This window comes from Pseudorasbora parva, chromosome 15 (assembly GCF_024679245.1).
Source record: "Pseudorasbora parva isolate DD20220531a chromosome 15, ASM2467924v1, whole genome shotgun sequence".
In the NCBI taxonomy this organism is placed as follows: domain Eukaryota; kingdom Metazoa; phylum Chordata; class Actinopteri; order Cypriniformes; family Gobionidae; genus Pseudorasbora; species Pseudorasbora parva.
Genome location: NC_090186.1, coordinates 14,757,585 through 14,770,241, shown reverse-complemented (window position 1 = coordinate 14,770,241; position 12,657 = coordinate 14,757,585). Strand labels below are relative to the sequence as shown.

General features: G+C 36.9%; 1 protein-coding gene across 2 annotated transcripts in view; it reads left to right on the top strand.

Moving 5' to 3' along the window:
* ralgps2 (Ral GEF with PH domain and SH3 binding motif 2) overlaps positions 1 to 11,365 on the top strand; it is a 163,221-nt gene extending 151,856 nt beyond the window's left edge. For both annotated transcript variants that reach the window (XM_067417208.1, XM_067417207.1), the window contains 3 exons: positions 4,569 to 4,674; positions 4,804 to 4,895; positions 8,052 to 11,365. In XM_067417208.1, coding sequence (XP_067273309.1) covers positions 4,569 to 4,674; positions 4,804 to 4,895; positions 8,052 to 8,081 — 228 coding nt within the window. In that variant the 3' untranslated portion in view covers positions 8,082 to 11,365. The remainder of the gene's footprint in view (positions 1 to 4,568; positions 4,675 to 4,803; positions 4,896 to 8,051) is intronic.
* The last annotated feature ends 1,292 nt before the right edge of the window (positions 11,366 to 12,657 follow it).

The window sequence follows — 12,657 nt, the reverse complement described above, 5'->3', positions numbered from 1 at the left end:
AGCACTAACAGTTCCCCTGAACAGTTCTTCTGGCGTCGCGTGTGAAATGTCTTCATCCCAGGTAACGTTACAGTCAGTGGCATATGCTTAAGCATGTCATATGAATATAATTTCATGGGTTTTATTTTTTTCCAAATAATCACGATGCTCACGTTTACAAGCCAGCGTCATTATAGTAGTCTATTGGTTACCGTTTTACAGAATCTATATGATACTTCAGTTCAATGTTTGAGTGGTAGCTCACCGTAACAAGCAGGACAGCATCGGTCGGGCACGCCTCCTTCAGCTCACGCCGACGAGCAAACGCTGGTCACATGTTGATTCTCGTCCAGCCTTTAATCACATCACTTTTTCGTTTCCTCTTATTGCTTTCCTCCAACAAAACCTTTTCTTTCTTATTTGTCTGTGCTGCTTCAGACATGACTATATTATCCGACGAACAAAGTTGGGCTTGCACGTCCGAATGTAAGGAAGTGTGGGTGTTGGTGGAAGTGACGTATATGCCGTAAAGCAGTCGAATTTTGTAGTTCTTTTTTTTTTTCTCGGGTTACTACCCGAAACCCGAAGTTTAAAAGTACGATTAAAAACGCTACAGACCCCATCAGGCTATAGCAGACGTGTCATTCAACCTATTGTAAGTCGATTTATCATCACAAGAGTCTTAAAAATATATATTATGAAGGTTGAAAAGTTACCTAGTGCTGCTTTAATATTAGTATTAATAATAACTATTATTGGTATTACAATTTGATTTATTTGATTTATTCATTATGATAAATTATTTAAATTGTACAATATATTGTTGAAATAATAAATACATTTGCCAGTGAGAGTAAGTGTGCAATATTTTTATTATTGCAGTTTTAAATAACTGTTTTCTATTTTAATACATTATCATCATTAATCTAACATTATTCTTCATAAATTATTCTAAAATGCTGATTTGCTGCTCAAGAAACTTATTTTTTCTTATTTTTTGAGTTCAAAAGAACAGCTTTTATTTTCAATAGAAGTCTTTTGAAACATTATAATGTATTTACTGTCACTTTTTACCAAATTAATGCATCCTTGCTGAATAAAAGTGTTAATTTCATTAACTAAATTATAACTAAAATATTAGTAAAAAAATAACCTTTTTTGCTGACCCCAAAGTTTTGAACAGCCGTGTACAGGGTAGTACAGACTTCCCCTTTTTAAATAAAATAGTTGAATCGCAGTCATTATATAATACAGTAAAAAAAAAAGAATCAACATGAATTAATATGAGTTATTAATATAAGTTATCGGTATTCATTTGACATGTTAATAGATTTATGTTACACCACTTTTTGAATTATTTATATAAGGACCGCCAGCGGCACTCATGTACCTGCCAAGAACAGCTTTTTCTCAGCCAGTCCTTCGGGAATTCGCTGCTGGCTCTTATGTTTAAACGTGAGGTATAATTAATTTTGATCTTATTAAAGGCACAATATGTAAGGATTTAAGTGGATTCAAAAGTCCAAAAACCACTAGAATAGTGTTATATATTTTGTTAACTTGTGGACTTACATTAACCCAGATGCTTCCATGAATGTTTAAATCCAGAGAAATAAGCCTTTTTTACTAGGACAAGGACCGTGTCTGTGCGTCACCTATCAATGACATCATACCCTCAAATTGTGTGCCATTGAGCAAGAGAAGCCAGCCAGCTTTTATTAATACGATATTCTAATATCGATCTAGCTTACTGCAGTGTGTAACAAGTGTCTCATAGTTGCATAATAAAAGTTCCGCCGCTCTCGTTCAGCTCTCAGAGCACTCGCTCCTGCTCTGCTTCATACTACAGTTACATTAATAATCTCATCCATGAACATGACTTCTGCCCGAGTACTAGCATGATTCTTTTCCATCAGCTGTGAGGTGAAGACCACATCTCTCAAGATTCTGCGCTCAATCTCGGCATCATCAAGCAATGCCTTATATATATTGTGCCGTTAATCTATTACTTGTACCAGAGCAAGTCGCAGCTAAGGGCATAGTTTCATAACTTTATATTCTTATTTAACTGAAGTCCTGTAGGCTAATATAACTAGTACTGTTTTATACTTTTGACTGAACTGTTTACTTGTGTTTATTTCCTATTGTTCAAACTTCTTATTGTGATTTTGACTTCGGTGAAAGTTAGCTACTTTAGTATACCATTAGATGGCAGCAGAGACTGTCTTTATGAGTGAGTCAGTAGCAATAACTTTTATATTGACATGGACTGAAACAAGGACAATGTTTTTATTTTAAATAACCTTTTTAAAGCTGCACTTGTAACCTTTCTGTCGGCTAGAGGGCGCCTATTCAAAGGCGTAGTTTGATGACGCCAAGTTTGAGCTCAGAATCTTGGGACATGTGGTTTTCTCCTCACAGCCAGTGGAAAGAATTGGGATGGGACTCAGGCAGAAATCATGTTGATGAATGTGATTATTAACGTTACTGTAGTATAAAGCAGAGCAGGACCGAGTGTTGTGGAGCTGAGCAAGGCCGCTGGAGCGATTGTAGCACAACACGCGGCTCGCAAGCAACAGGACTTTTATTATGAAGGGACACAGTCGCGCCATTTCAGCTTTTCCGGTCATGAGTATGAGGTAACGCAGCTCTGTTTAACATATTAGATACATTTAAGTGTGTTTAAAATGATGTTATGAAGTTACTCTGTGCGTTTGCTCGGCAGCTGCTGTGTAACGCAGATATGACGCAATTGACAGGCGACTCCCTCACAGGTCCCAGTTCAATGGTTAAAATAGCAATTTTCTCACAATTTACAAATAGTTGGAAACATTTGGGATTTTAAACATTTCAAACTTTTGTGATTATGAATATATGAGATTGACCAGAACAATAGCTAGATGCAGGTAATGTAATCTCTCTCTCTCTCTCTCTCTCTCTCTCTCTCTCTCTCTCTCTCTCTCTCTCTCTCTCTCTCTCTCTCTCTCTCTCTCATATATATAATACTCTACTCAAAGCAACTCAATGTTGCTTCGCTGCTATAATGCGCAAAAAGTGGCATTCCTAACATAAATCTGCAGTAAACCATACTCAGAATTTGCCCACTGCATTTAACACATCCAAGTTAGTGCACACACATACACATACACACACACACCCTGCAAATCATGGACACACACAGCAATTTGCCTTGCTCAATGCCACCTCAGTCATTTCCTGCCAGTATTGAGAATCAAACCCGCAACCATTTATATCCCTTTAGAGTAATACAAATCTGATCACCGTTTTTCACAAGAGTATGTATATGAGGTTAGAACTGTTTTAGTTCACAATATGCTTCATACAGTCAAAGGTGGTCCATCTGAAGCTGATACAGTTGAAATGATGGCACTCATCATCTGTGAGGAATTTAGCATATCTGTATCCTGCAGCCTGATGCATCATCACTTAATCACTTCAGTATGACATTAATGGAAGAGTGCTTATACTAAAAACAGCCAGCAGGAGAGGTCGTCGGAGATAGGGATCATGTGATTCAGGAAAAGTTCCGCCGAATGGACTCAATCAGACAGAAAGACTTGGGTGGCGGTTGTAGAGATGTGACGCTCTCCAGGTGTAGAGAAGGGAGGAAGAGTGGTTGGATCCAGAATGGATGCTAACAAACAAGTATGCCTGATGACTGATTGTTTAGCGCTGAAAGAGGGCAGCTGCTTGCAGTCATTGGATAATGAGATAGATGACATCATCAGTGCAAGCCCAGTTATCACGCATTATCAGGATTAATGAGAAACACATGTCGCTAAATACACTTACAGGAACAACTTGTTTAAGCTGGCACTTGCAATACATGTTACATTCAGGATTGTGCACAAGAACGAAGCCAAGCTGTATGCATCAATATTCATATTAAAACAATGACTTTTTTCATACAATCTTTTTTCAAATTAAATCAATTATTAATCATATTTTAATTAAATTAAATTGAATAAAAAATGTGTAGCATTTTAATATTTAGTTTTTTAATAAGAATAATAGTATTTCTATATATTAAATTTATAAATTTCTGTAAAAATTGTAATTAAAAATTGTATATACATTTTTTTTAAATGATAACATTTTAATATTTAGTTTTTAATAAGAACAATAATATTATTTCAATATTTCAAATTAAATAAATAAATGTCTTTACAAATTGTATCAATATCATTTGTAATTCAAATGTTTATATTAAATATATATTTTAATAATAGTACAGTATAGTAATTAAAATGTGAAGCATATGAATCATTTTAATATTTTGACACATTTGAGGGTTTAATAAAAATAACAAAAAATGTAAATTATAGTATTTCAGAATAATTCTGTTAATTTATATACAAACTTTAAACCATTAATATAGTTTATTTTATAGATTTTTGACTGCATTTTTCAGTTTTGATTAAGATTAATAATAATAATAGTTTTTCTAATTATTAAGATTAACTTCTATGCAAGTTGTAGTTCCATTAACATAATATGTAATTAAATGTTTATATTAAATTGGAAAAAAATGATGATAAGCATTTTAATATTTTAACTGTAATTTTCAGTTCAAGTCCACCGCCAGCAAAAGTGTTTCTGTTTTGGGGTTAATGTCCATTATGGCAGACGACCCGGAGCATCCCGACATCTTCCTGCTGACCGACTCGGAGCATGGTGAGACAGCCAATCACAAGCCTCGTACTTGTGTCTGTGCAGTCCATGCAATGATATGTTGATGCAATATTGTTAGAAAAGGTTTACAATTTGGTAATGTATTATGATATGCACATTTTGTCTCCGCAGGAAACTCATACAAGTTCCAGGCAGGGAACAGAATGAACGCTCTGCTGTGGTTCAAACACTTGAGTGCAGCTTGTCAAAGCAACAGGCAACAGGTAAGTCAGTGTTTGTCTGTCTTTGTGTGTTCATGGTGACTTGTTCAGCTCAGAGGGTTATTTAGCTCGCAGTTTCCTTTGTAGAGAAAATGCACCACATAAGCAATTTAGTGCCCTTAGTGTGCACTAAATGTTTAGAGCATTTCCATGCAAAGGCTCCATTTTTAAGCTAAATTGAGGATGTTAATTGCTCCTCAGGAGATGCTATTATGTGTCGGAATCCTTTGGGTCCAATAAATATGCGAATGTTTTGCTTGAAGCGGCAAATAACTGACAATGTTTCAGTGGGATCTATTAAATTAAAAGCATTTCAAATAATGGCTTTTTGAAACCTGTTGTTCCCAAATACGCAGGTCTGACTGGACATGTTCCATGAGCAGGTGTTTATTAAACTGCACAATGGCACTGCCCTCTAGTGCTTGATTTTTTTTCCTAGTTTGAAACAAGCTATTCGTGATTTACAGTCTAACTCATGAACTACAGTCAAAGGTGCTAACTACATCGCAAACTAGGACTACAGAAATGAGCTAACAACACTGAAGGTTTTTAGGTTATGTCTTTTTTTAATATGTTTGCCAATTGATGTAATAAGCGATTTAATCAGCACCATATCTTTCTGGCACAAAACAGTAAAGGTCTAAACTATCACACATGTAAACTATCTAAGTCTAACACGGAAACTGATTTCACCAAATACAATGAATAAAGCTAGAAAATAACTTCAGCAAAAACACTGATATGAGCTAAAGTCTCTTAGGCTCACCTAAGAAAAAAAAAATACAGTAATATTGAGAAATATTATTACAATTGAAATTTATTAATTTCTCCATTCTTCAGGGTCACATGATCCTACAAAAATCATACTGATATGCTGATTTAATGCTTAAGAAACATTTCTTATTATTATCAATGTGGAAACAATTTTGATGAACCGTTTGGATGAACATTTGATGAATAGAAAGTTCAAAAGTAAAGCATTTATTTAAAATGAAATCCTTTGTAACATTATTAATGGCTATATTGTCACTTTGGATCAATTTAATGCATCCTTGTTTAATGATCATGTATTTTTCTAAAATAAAGTATTAATTTCTTTTTTTTTAATTACTGACAGAAATGATGCTATTGCATATTATAAAACATGTGCTATGCTTTTAAATGAATTTTAATTGTTTGGTTAATAAATTATTCATTTACATGACTTCCCAACGCAACCAACTAGGGTTGTAACAATATGTATTGTGGATAAGTGACAATATGTATAGTTCTCCAAAAATGAAAACTATTGTGTGAGAAAATATTTAGGTTTATAGAGTTTTAGTGTCAGTACTACATTAAACTACTATTTATAATGTTGAATATAAGTAAGGGATAATGTACACTCAGCCGGTTGTTAACGCAGAATAAACACAGAGTCTTGCATCACTCTGAAGGGGTTTATTCTGCGATAACAACCGGCTGGGTGTACATTATTACACGGCTACTAGCCTCAAATAAATTACACACAAAATATTGTCTCGAGATTAAATATTTTATTAGCTCTTACGCAAAGCTTCCGCAAAGAAAAACAGTTCCAACCTGCTATAAGCCTTTACATATTGCTGCTAAATGATGAAAAAAATGAAACCAAGCCTATGATTTACTCACCCAAGTCATTATAGGTGTATATGACATTCTTCTTTCAGACAAATACAATCAGAGTTATATTTAAACAGTCCAGGCTAACGTTAATCCAAGCAGTAGTTGTAGCTGTTTTTGAAGTCCATAAAAAAATGCAGCTGTCCGTCAAATAACGTGCGCCACACGGCTCCGATGGGTTAATAGAGCCTTCTGATTCGAATCAATGCGTTTGTGTAAGAAAAATATCCATATTTAAAACTTTATAAAGGAAACCCGCCTTAAAGTCTTCCATTGTAGCCATGGCTGTTTAAGTATTTAACAGCCACAAGATGGCGCCAGCGTTAAGCATAGAAGTGTACCGGTCAAGATAACTCGTAGTACCCGTATGAGCGGTTGTTATCCGGAAATAACATTCCGCTGGAATGCGCGATTGACCAATCAGAATCAAGTATTTCACAGAGCCGTGTAATAATGTATTATAATGCAATGGGGGATTATTTGTGGGTCCTGATAATGCTAAAGGTATTATTTTACCAGTAAAAAGTGGCCTACATTATTTGAAATATATCTAGGCAGTGACAGAGTGCAAGCATATTCGTCTAAAATGATTATGCATTTTCAGCTTCAGAATCATGAATAATTTTATTCTGGTGTCATCATTGTCCTGTGCGTTAGGTTTCCAGCACCAAGTCCAAGCCTATAAATTTTCACTCCCAAATGTAATACCAAATGAATCGTTTTAATCAACAGTGCATTTTTTTGTTAACCTTTTAGCATGTGTCTTGGACTATCACACTGATGTCGTATCGTGAGTTCACTATCGTGATATGTATCGAATCGTGACATGAGGCTATCGTTACACCCCTGCAACCAGCATTTTTTGTTTGTTTATTATTAAAAGGTTGGTTGATTGCCCCTTTTTTCAAGATGTAAAATAAGTCTGATGTGCCCAGAGTGTGTATGGGAAGTTTAGCTCAAAATATCCTCAGATAGTTTTTTATAGCATGTTAAGATTTCAACTTTTTGAGGCTGCGCAAAACCATGCCGTTTTTGTGTCCCTTTAAATGCAAATGAGCTGCTGCTCACGGGGCGGAGCTTCAAGAACTCCAGTTAGCAGCTCTGATTACCTCTGCATTACCATGCAGACAGGCAATGAAACTGTTCAACCTTTTATGTTCTAAGCGGAGTCGAGCAATGATGGAGAGACACAAGAAGAAATGACAGCATGTAGAATGCAATAAGATGTTCCCGAATGGTTAATTGATCAATTTAATGTAGCTGATATGGAGTTAGCAGATTAGCATATTCTGACATGATAATCTCACCCCCTTTGTTGCACGTAGGGTTAGGGTTAAAATAGTATTGTTTGTGTTTGTAAGAGATTTGAGGCTTTTGATGGTTTGGAGCTTTGCTGGGGTTTTGTGTTTTTTTTTCTCTAGAGGTTTCACCATCTAAAATAGATGGCTTTTGCTGGAGCAGCGCTGTACAATCATATGTCACTTTGAGATTTGTTCATTTGTTCTTTTTCCATTCCAGGTCCCAGCAAATCTAATGTCTTTCGAATAAGTGAGACCAGGCCGAATCAAAGACACGGAGAGTTCTTAAGCGGCTGGATGACAGGAGGAACGCCGAGGAAGGAGAAGACCAGAGATGAATAAAAGAGCAAATGACTCGTGTTTTTGTGTGCGTTGGAGCTTTTCCACTGCCATCACCCAGCCTGAATCCCACAGCAAACTTCTCGAACACCACTGCCTTAACAAGCAGAGTGTGAGTGTGAGTGTGAGTGTGAGTGTGAGTGTGAGTGTGAGTGTGAGTGTGAGTGTGAGTGTGTCTGTGAAAGAGAGTGCGATGCAGCAGCAGCAACAGTGTCCTCTCTGCTGGTCTGAACTGATACCTTATTCCTTTTAGATTTTATTTACACTTCCTCCATCTGATTCCCAGCCAGTTAGGACCTTGGATTCTTCTTGGGCTCTTCTTGAAGGAGTACTGGACTCTTCATGGACCTCTGGAGTTTGTTTACACCTTTACCTTGTTTGTTGCTTGTGTTTTATGTATTAACTGGTTGTAATCTAATCAGCGCTCCTCCTCCTTTGACAAAACACACCCAGGAAACTCTCCAAAATCGACCCTCAAACACACATTCACACAAGACGTTGATTGTGTCTTCGCACACTTGAGTTAGGCTCATGCAAGCATGACAAGATTTTCCACAAGCAAGTGTAACTGCGGGATATGGAAGACTCGTTTATTAAAACGCAACTCAGAAACGCAACCAGAAAGGGCTCCGATACTCAATGAATTCCAGATGAAAAGACTCTATTCTTCTTCTGAATGTCGTCTTCAGAGTTTTCTATTCAACTTCTGTTCTTTAATGGATTCCGTAGCCTTCTTTTTAGCTCATATCAACACAAAAATGCTTTGTTCGAAGGCACCTGAAAAGTTCAAAACGAGGGTGTGTGTGGGAAGAAAAGACTGAGAAAGGAAGAGATTTTCCAGATGCTTGAAGACTCGTCCAGCTTCAAAATATCCGCAATAAGCACCCGTTTACAGCAGTTCAATCAAACAGTAAAGGATGCGTTCGTTTCTGGGTTCACAGTAAGTCGTCTATCAGGACAAACGTACATAAACACACTTTTCAAGCTGTGAATGTTAGTGGGCGCAGAGGTTTACATCTCCAAACTTGTATTTAGTCCTATTATGTTTGTTTTTTCTCTTCAGTCTACCAGTGGTTTTCCAACGGAATATTGTGATTGGTGGGAGACGGAGCATGAGATAAGGCACTTGTGTTTTCCACAGCATCAATAGCCCTCATTTACTGCTGTTGTCCATTTATTTTTGTGTGACGTTTGCCTCAGTGTGGTTTTATTTTATTTTATTTCAGTATTACTGGGATAGTTGCACATGTGTAGACTATTTTAATTGTCTGTTACATTAACATGTTACATTTTATTTTCAAACGTAACGCCAGCTCAACTTGGCATCAGTAGGATGGTGGAGATGCTTTCTTCTTCTCGTTGAGCCATTAAGGTTCTCGTTTGCTCATTTAGAGAACAGCTTTATCCGTTTCTAAAGGGAACAAGAGAAGATAAGCTCGGAACAAACGATTAGCGTTATCCCGCCGGACCAGGATGTCTCAGGATGTTCGATTAAATGGGTCCAACTTTATCTTTTCCTTTTCATGGTGACTAGATCCTGTTCTTCTGATTTCCACGGACTAGTTTATTTTTCCTCGCCCAGCTCTACCGTTTCCATTTGTGAAGAACAACTGTCAAAACGGAGACTCGTTTCAAACACTCTGAGAGTAGGAGAAAAGATCTTGGGCAATAAATGACTCCTTGAATCTTACTTTGCTTGGATGATGAGCGCAAGAAACTTCTTCCAGAGTGTCGAAGTGCTGCAGCGTCTTTATTTGACCAACAATAATAAACCAAATTGACATGAATAAATGGTAACGGTGGAGTTGGCAACAGGTTTAAATATAGGCCTGACTTCATTAACAAGTCATCGCTATTTCCTTTGTGGTGTGTTTGAATGGGATGATGAGGTAGAGGAAGCCTTGCATTGCTTTTCTTCTTTAAACAGAATATTTTTGTAAGGTGTCTTTGACCTAAAAGGGAGGATTTTATAGTAGATGGGGAGTCCTGCACAGGCAACACTGAGACATTAGCTGATCCTGGGTAGTTTTTGTATTGTTCTGAGCCTTTAATATCAGGTATTAGCACTTTGGGTTGTGAAAAAAGCTCTGAGATCTGCCACATAAAGGAGAAAAGATGGCAATGAAGTCGATCAGCAAAATTAGACCATCGACAAAGCGTTTACATGATTGGAGGAATGTTATTTTGGCTCAAACTGTGAAGTTCTGTAAGGCAGGTTTATGGTATTTGAGCTGTCGTCATGGCACAGGCGGAGAGGTTTCAGAAGATCTTGTGTGGTCATGACCAACCAAATCAACTTGGCACAAAGGTGTTGAAATGTAACTAATTAAATGAAGTGGAAGAGTGCCTGTACGGCTTAAGCATCATGCCTGACACTGATTTATGCATCTTGACAAGTCACTAACCCTTTCCAACGAGGACTTGGACCAAAGTAAATCACAATGCCATTTGCATTTTCTAACTTTCTTTCTCCAAAATGTTCCTTAGACATGGATGGCGGCTGACATTATGGATAATTATTCATTATGGAGTAATAAACGGTGGAATGGAATAGTTCATAAACGGAGACAGAAGAACAGTGGGAAACGTGACTAAGCTTGCCTCTGTTATGTAATACATTTTTGGACCTTTTTAAAAAAATGTCTGATTTTATTGTTTAGTTCCTGTTTATTTGACACTACATCTCTTTCTCTCTCTCTGTGAACAAAGATGAAATAGTTTTAATGAACTTGTCAGGGGTTTTTCTCCAGTAACGTTATTTTTTTGTTGTTAATTTTTTTTCTCTACATTTTCAGAGAAATTCTCCAACGTACATTGGGTTTAGCTGTCTTTATATGTTCAGTGCATATGATACACACACACACACACAGGCACGATATTGACGGATGGACTTCTTATCTTCTCTGCCGCTTTGCTTGGCTGTTTGAACTTCACCGCATCACCTTGTTTTATGTGGTGGTGTGTTACAAAGGACTGATTCGTTGAGTTGTTTCAGAAATGAATTGGATTATGTGTGCGTGTGTGTCTCACTGTGTCATCCTGTCACCTGCTTCCACCGACCCTGTATCCTCCCTGTCTGATCCCACTCCCACTGGGACCGATGACCCAGGGTAGCGCTATGACCTTTGACCTGAGAGATGTGCTTCTGGGTTCCAAACAGGATGAAATAAACACTTTTGGTTGTTTGTTTTTTAATCCAGTGGTCCGGTGTGTTTTTTGGCTGAGTGTCTGGCTTTGTTTAGAATTGCATACTAACGTTCAATATATATATTATTATTATTATTATTAATGTTCATAAATAAGTAGTAATAAGCTATGAACTAATAAATTACTTAAGGTGCACCTGTTACAGTAGAAAATTTAAGTAGAAATGTATAAAATACATTTTTAATCTCACATCAGGGATATTTTATTATTTTAACTATATATTTGTTTTTCATTAAATGTTATTTTAATTAATTTTGGTTTTATTTTTCATTAAAGGTGTCATGAACTAGCTTTTTTGATCATTTATACTGTTGTCTGAGGTCAATAAATGCATTTTAATTATATTTTATTCATTTTATATTTCCTTTTACAGAAACGCTAAAGAATTGAATGAATAGGCAATTGCCTCTACTACTGTCTGAGAGAAAGCAAATGCTATCAGTATGTTTTGGGAAACTTTCTGGTCAGAACTGGCAACACGATCACATGAGAATATGTATCAATAGTACGAGTGTGCAATGTATACGCCAAAATGAGTTTTGGTGTAGAAATGGTATGCAGTTTTCCGTGTGCATATGATGCACACTTTATGGCCTTTATATGACACGCTTTTGGGTAGGTTGAGGGGTTTGTGCATATAATACACCATAAGGTGTGTATCATATGCACACGAAAAACTGCTTACTATTTGCACAGCAAAACTCATTTTTGTGTATACTGAAGGCCTACAATCCACGACATTGCACATTTGTATTACACTTGTATTATATATACTCACCTAAAGGATTATTAGGAACACCATACTAATACTGTGTTTGACCCTCTTTCAATTTCAGAACTGCCTTAATTCTACGTGGCATTGATTTAACAAGGTGCTGAAAGCATTCTTTAGAAATGTTGGCCCATATTGATAGGATAGTATCTTGCAATTGATGGAGATTTGTGGAGTTGCAGAGCTCATCCAGGGGACGAAGCTCCCGTTCCACCACATCCCAAAGATGCTCTATTGGGTTGAGATCTGGTGACTGTGGGGGCCATTTTAGTACAGTGAACTCATTGTCATGTTCAAGAAACCAATTTGAAATGATTTGAGCTTTGTGACATGGTGCATTATTCTGCTGGGAGTGGTCATAAAGGGATGGACGTGATCAGAAACAATGCCCAGGTAGGCTGTGGCATTTAAAATTGGCACTAAGGGGCCTAAAGTGTGCCAAGAAGACATCCCCCACACCATTACACCACCACCAGCAGCAGCCTGCACAGTGGTAACAAGGCATGAT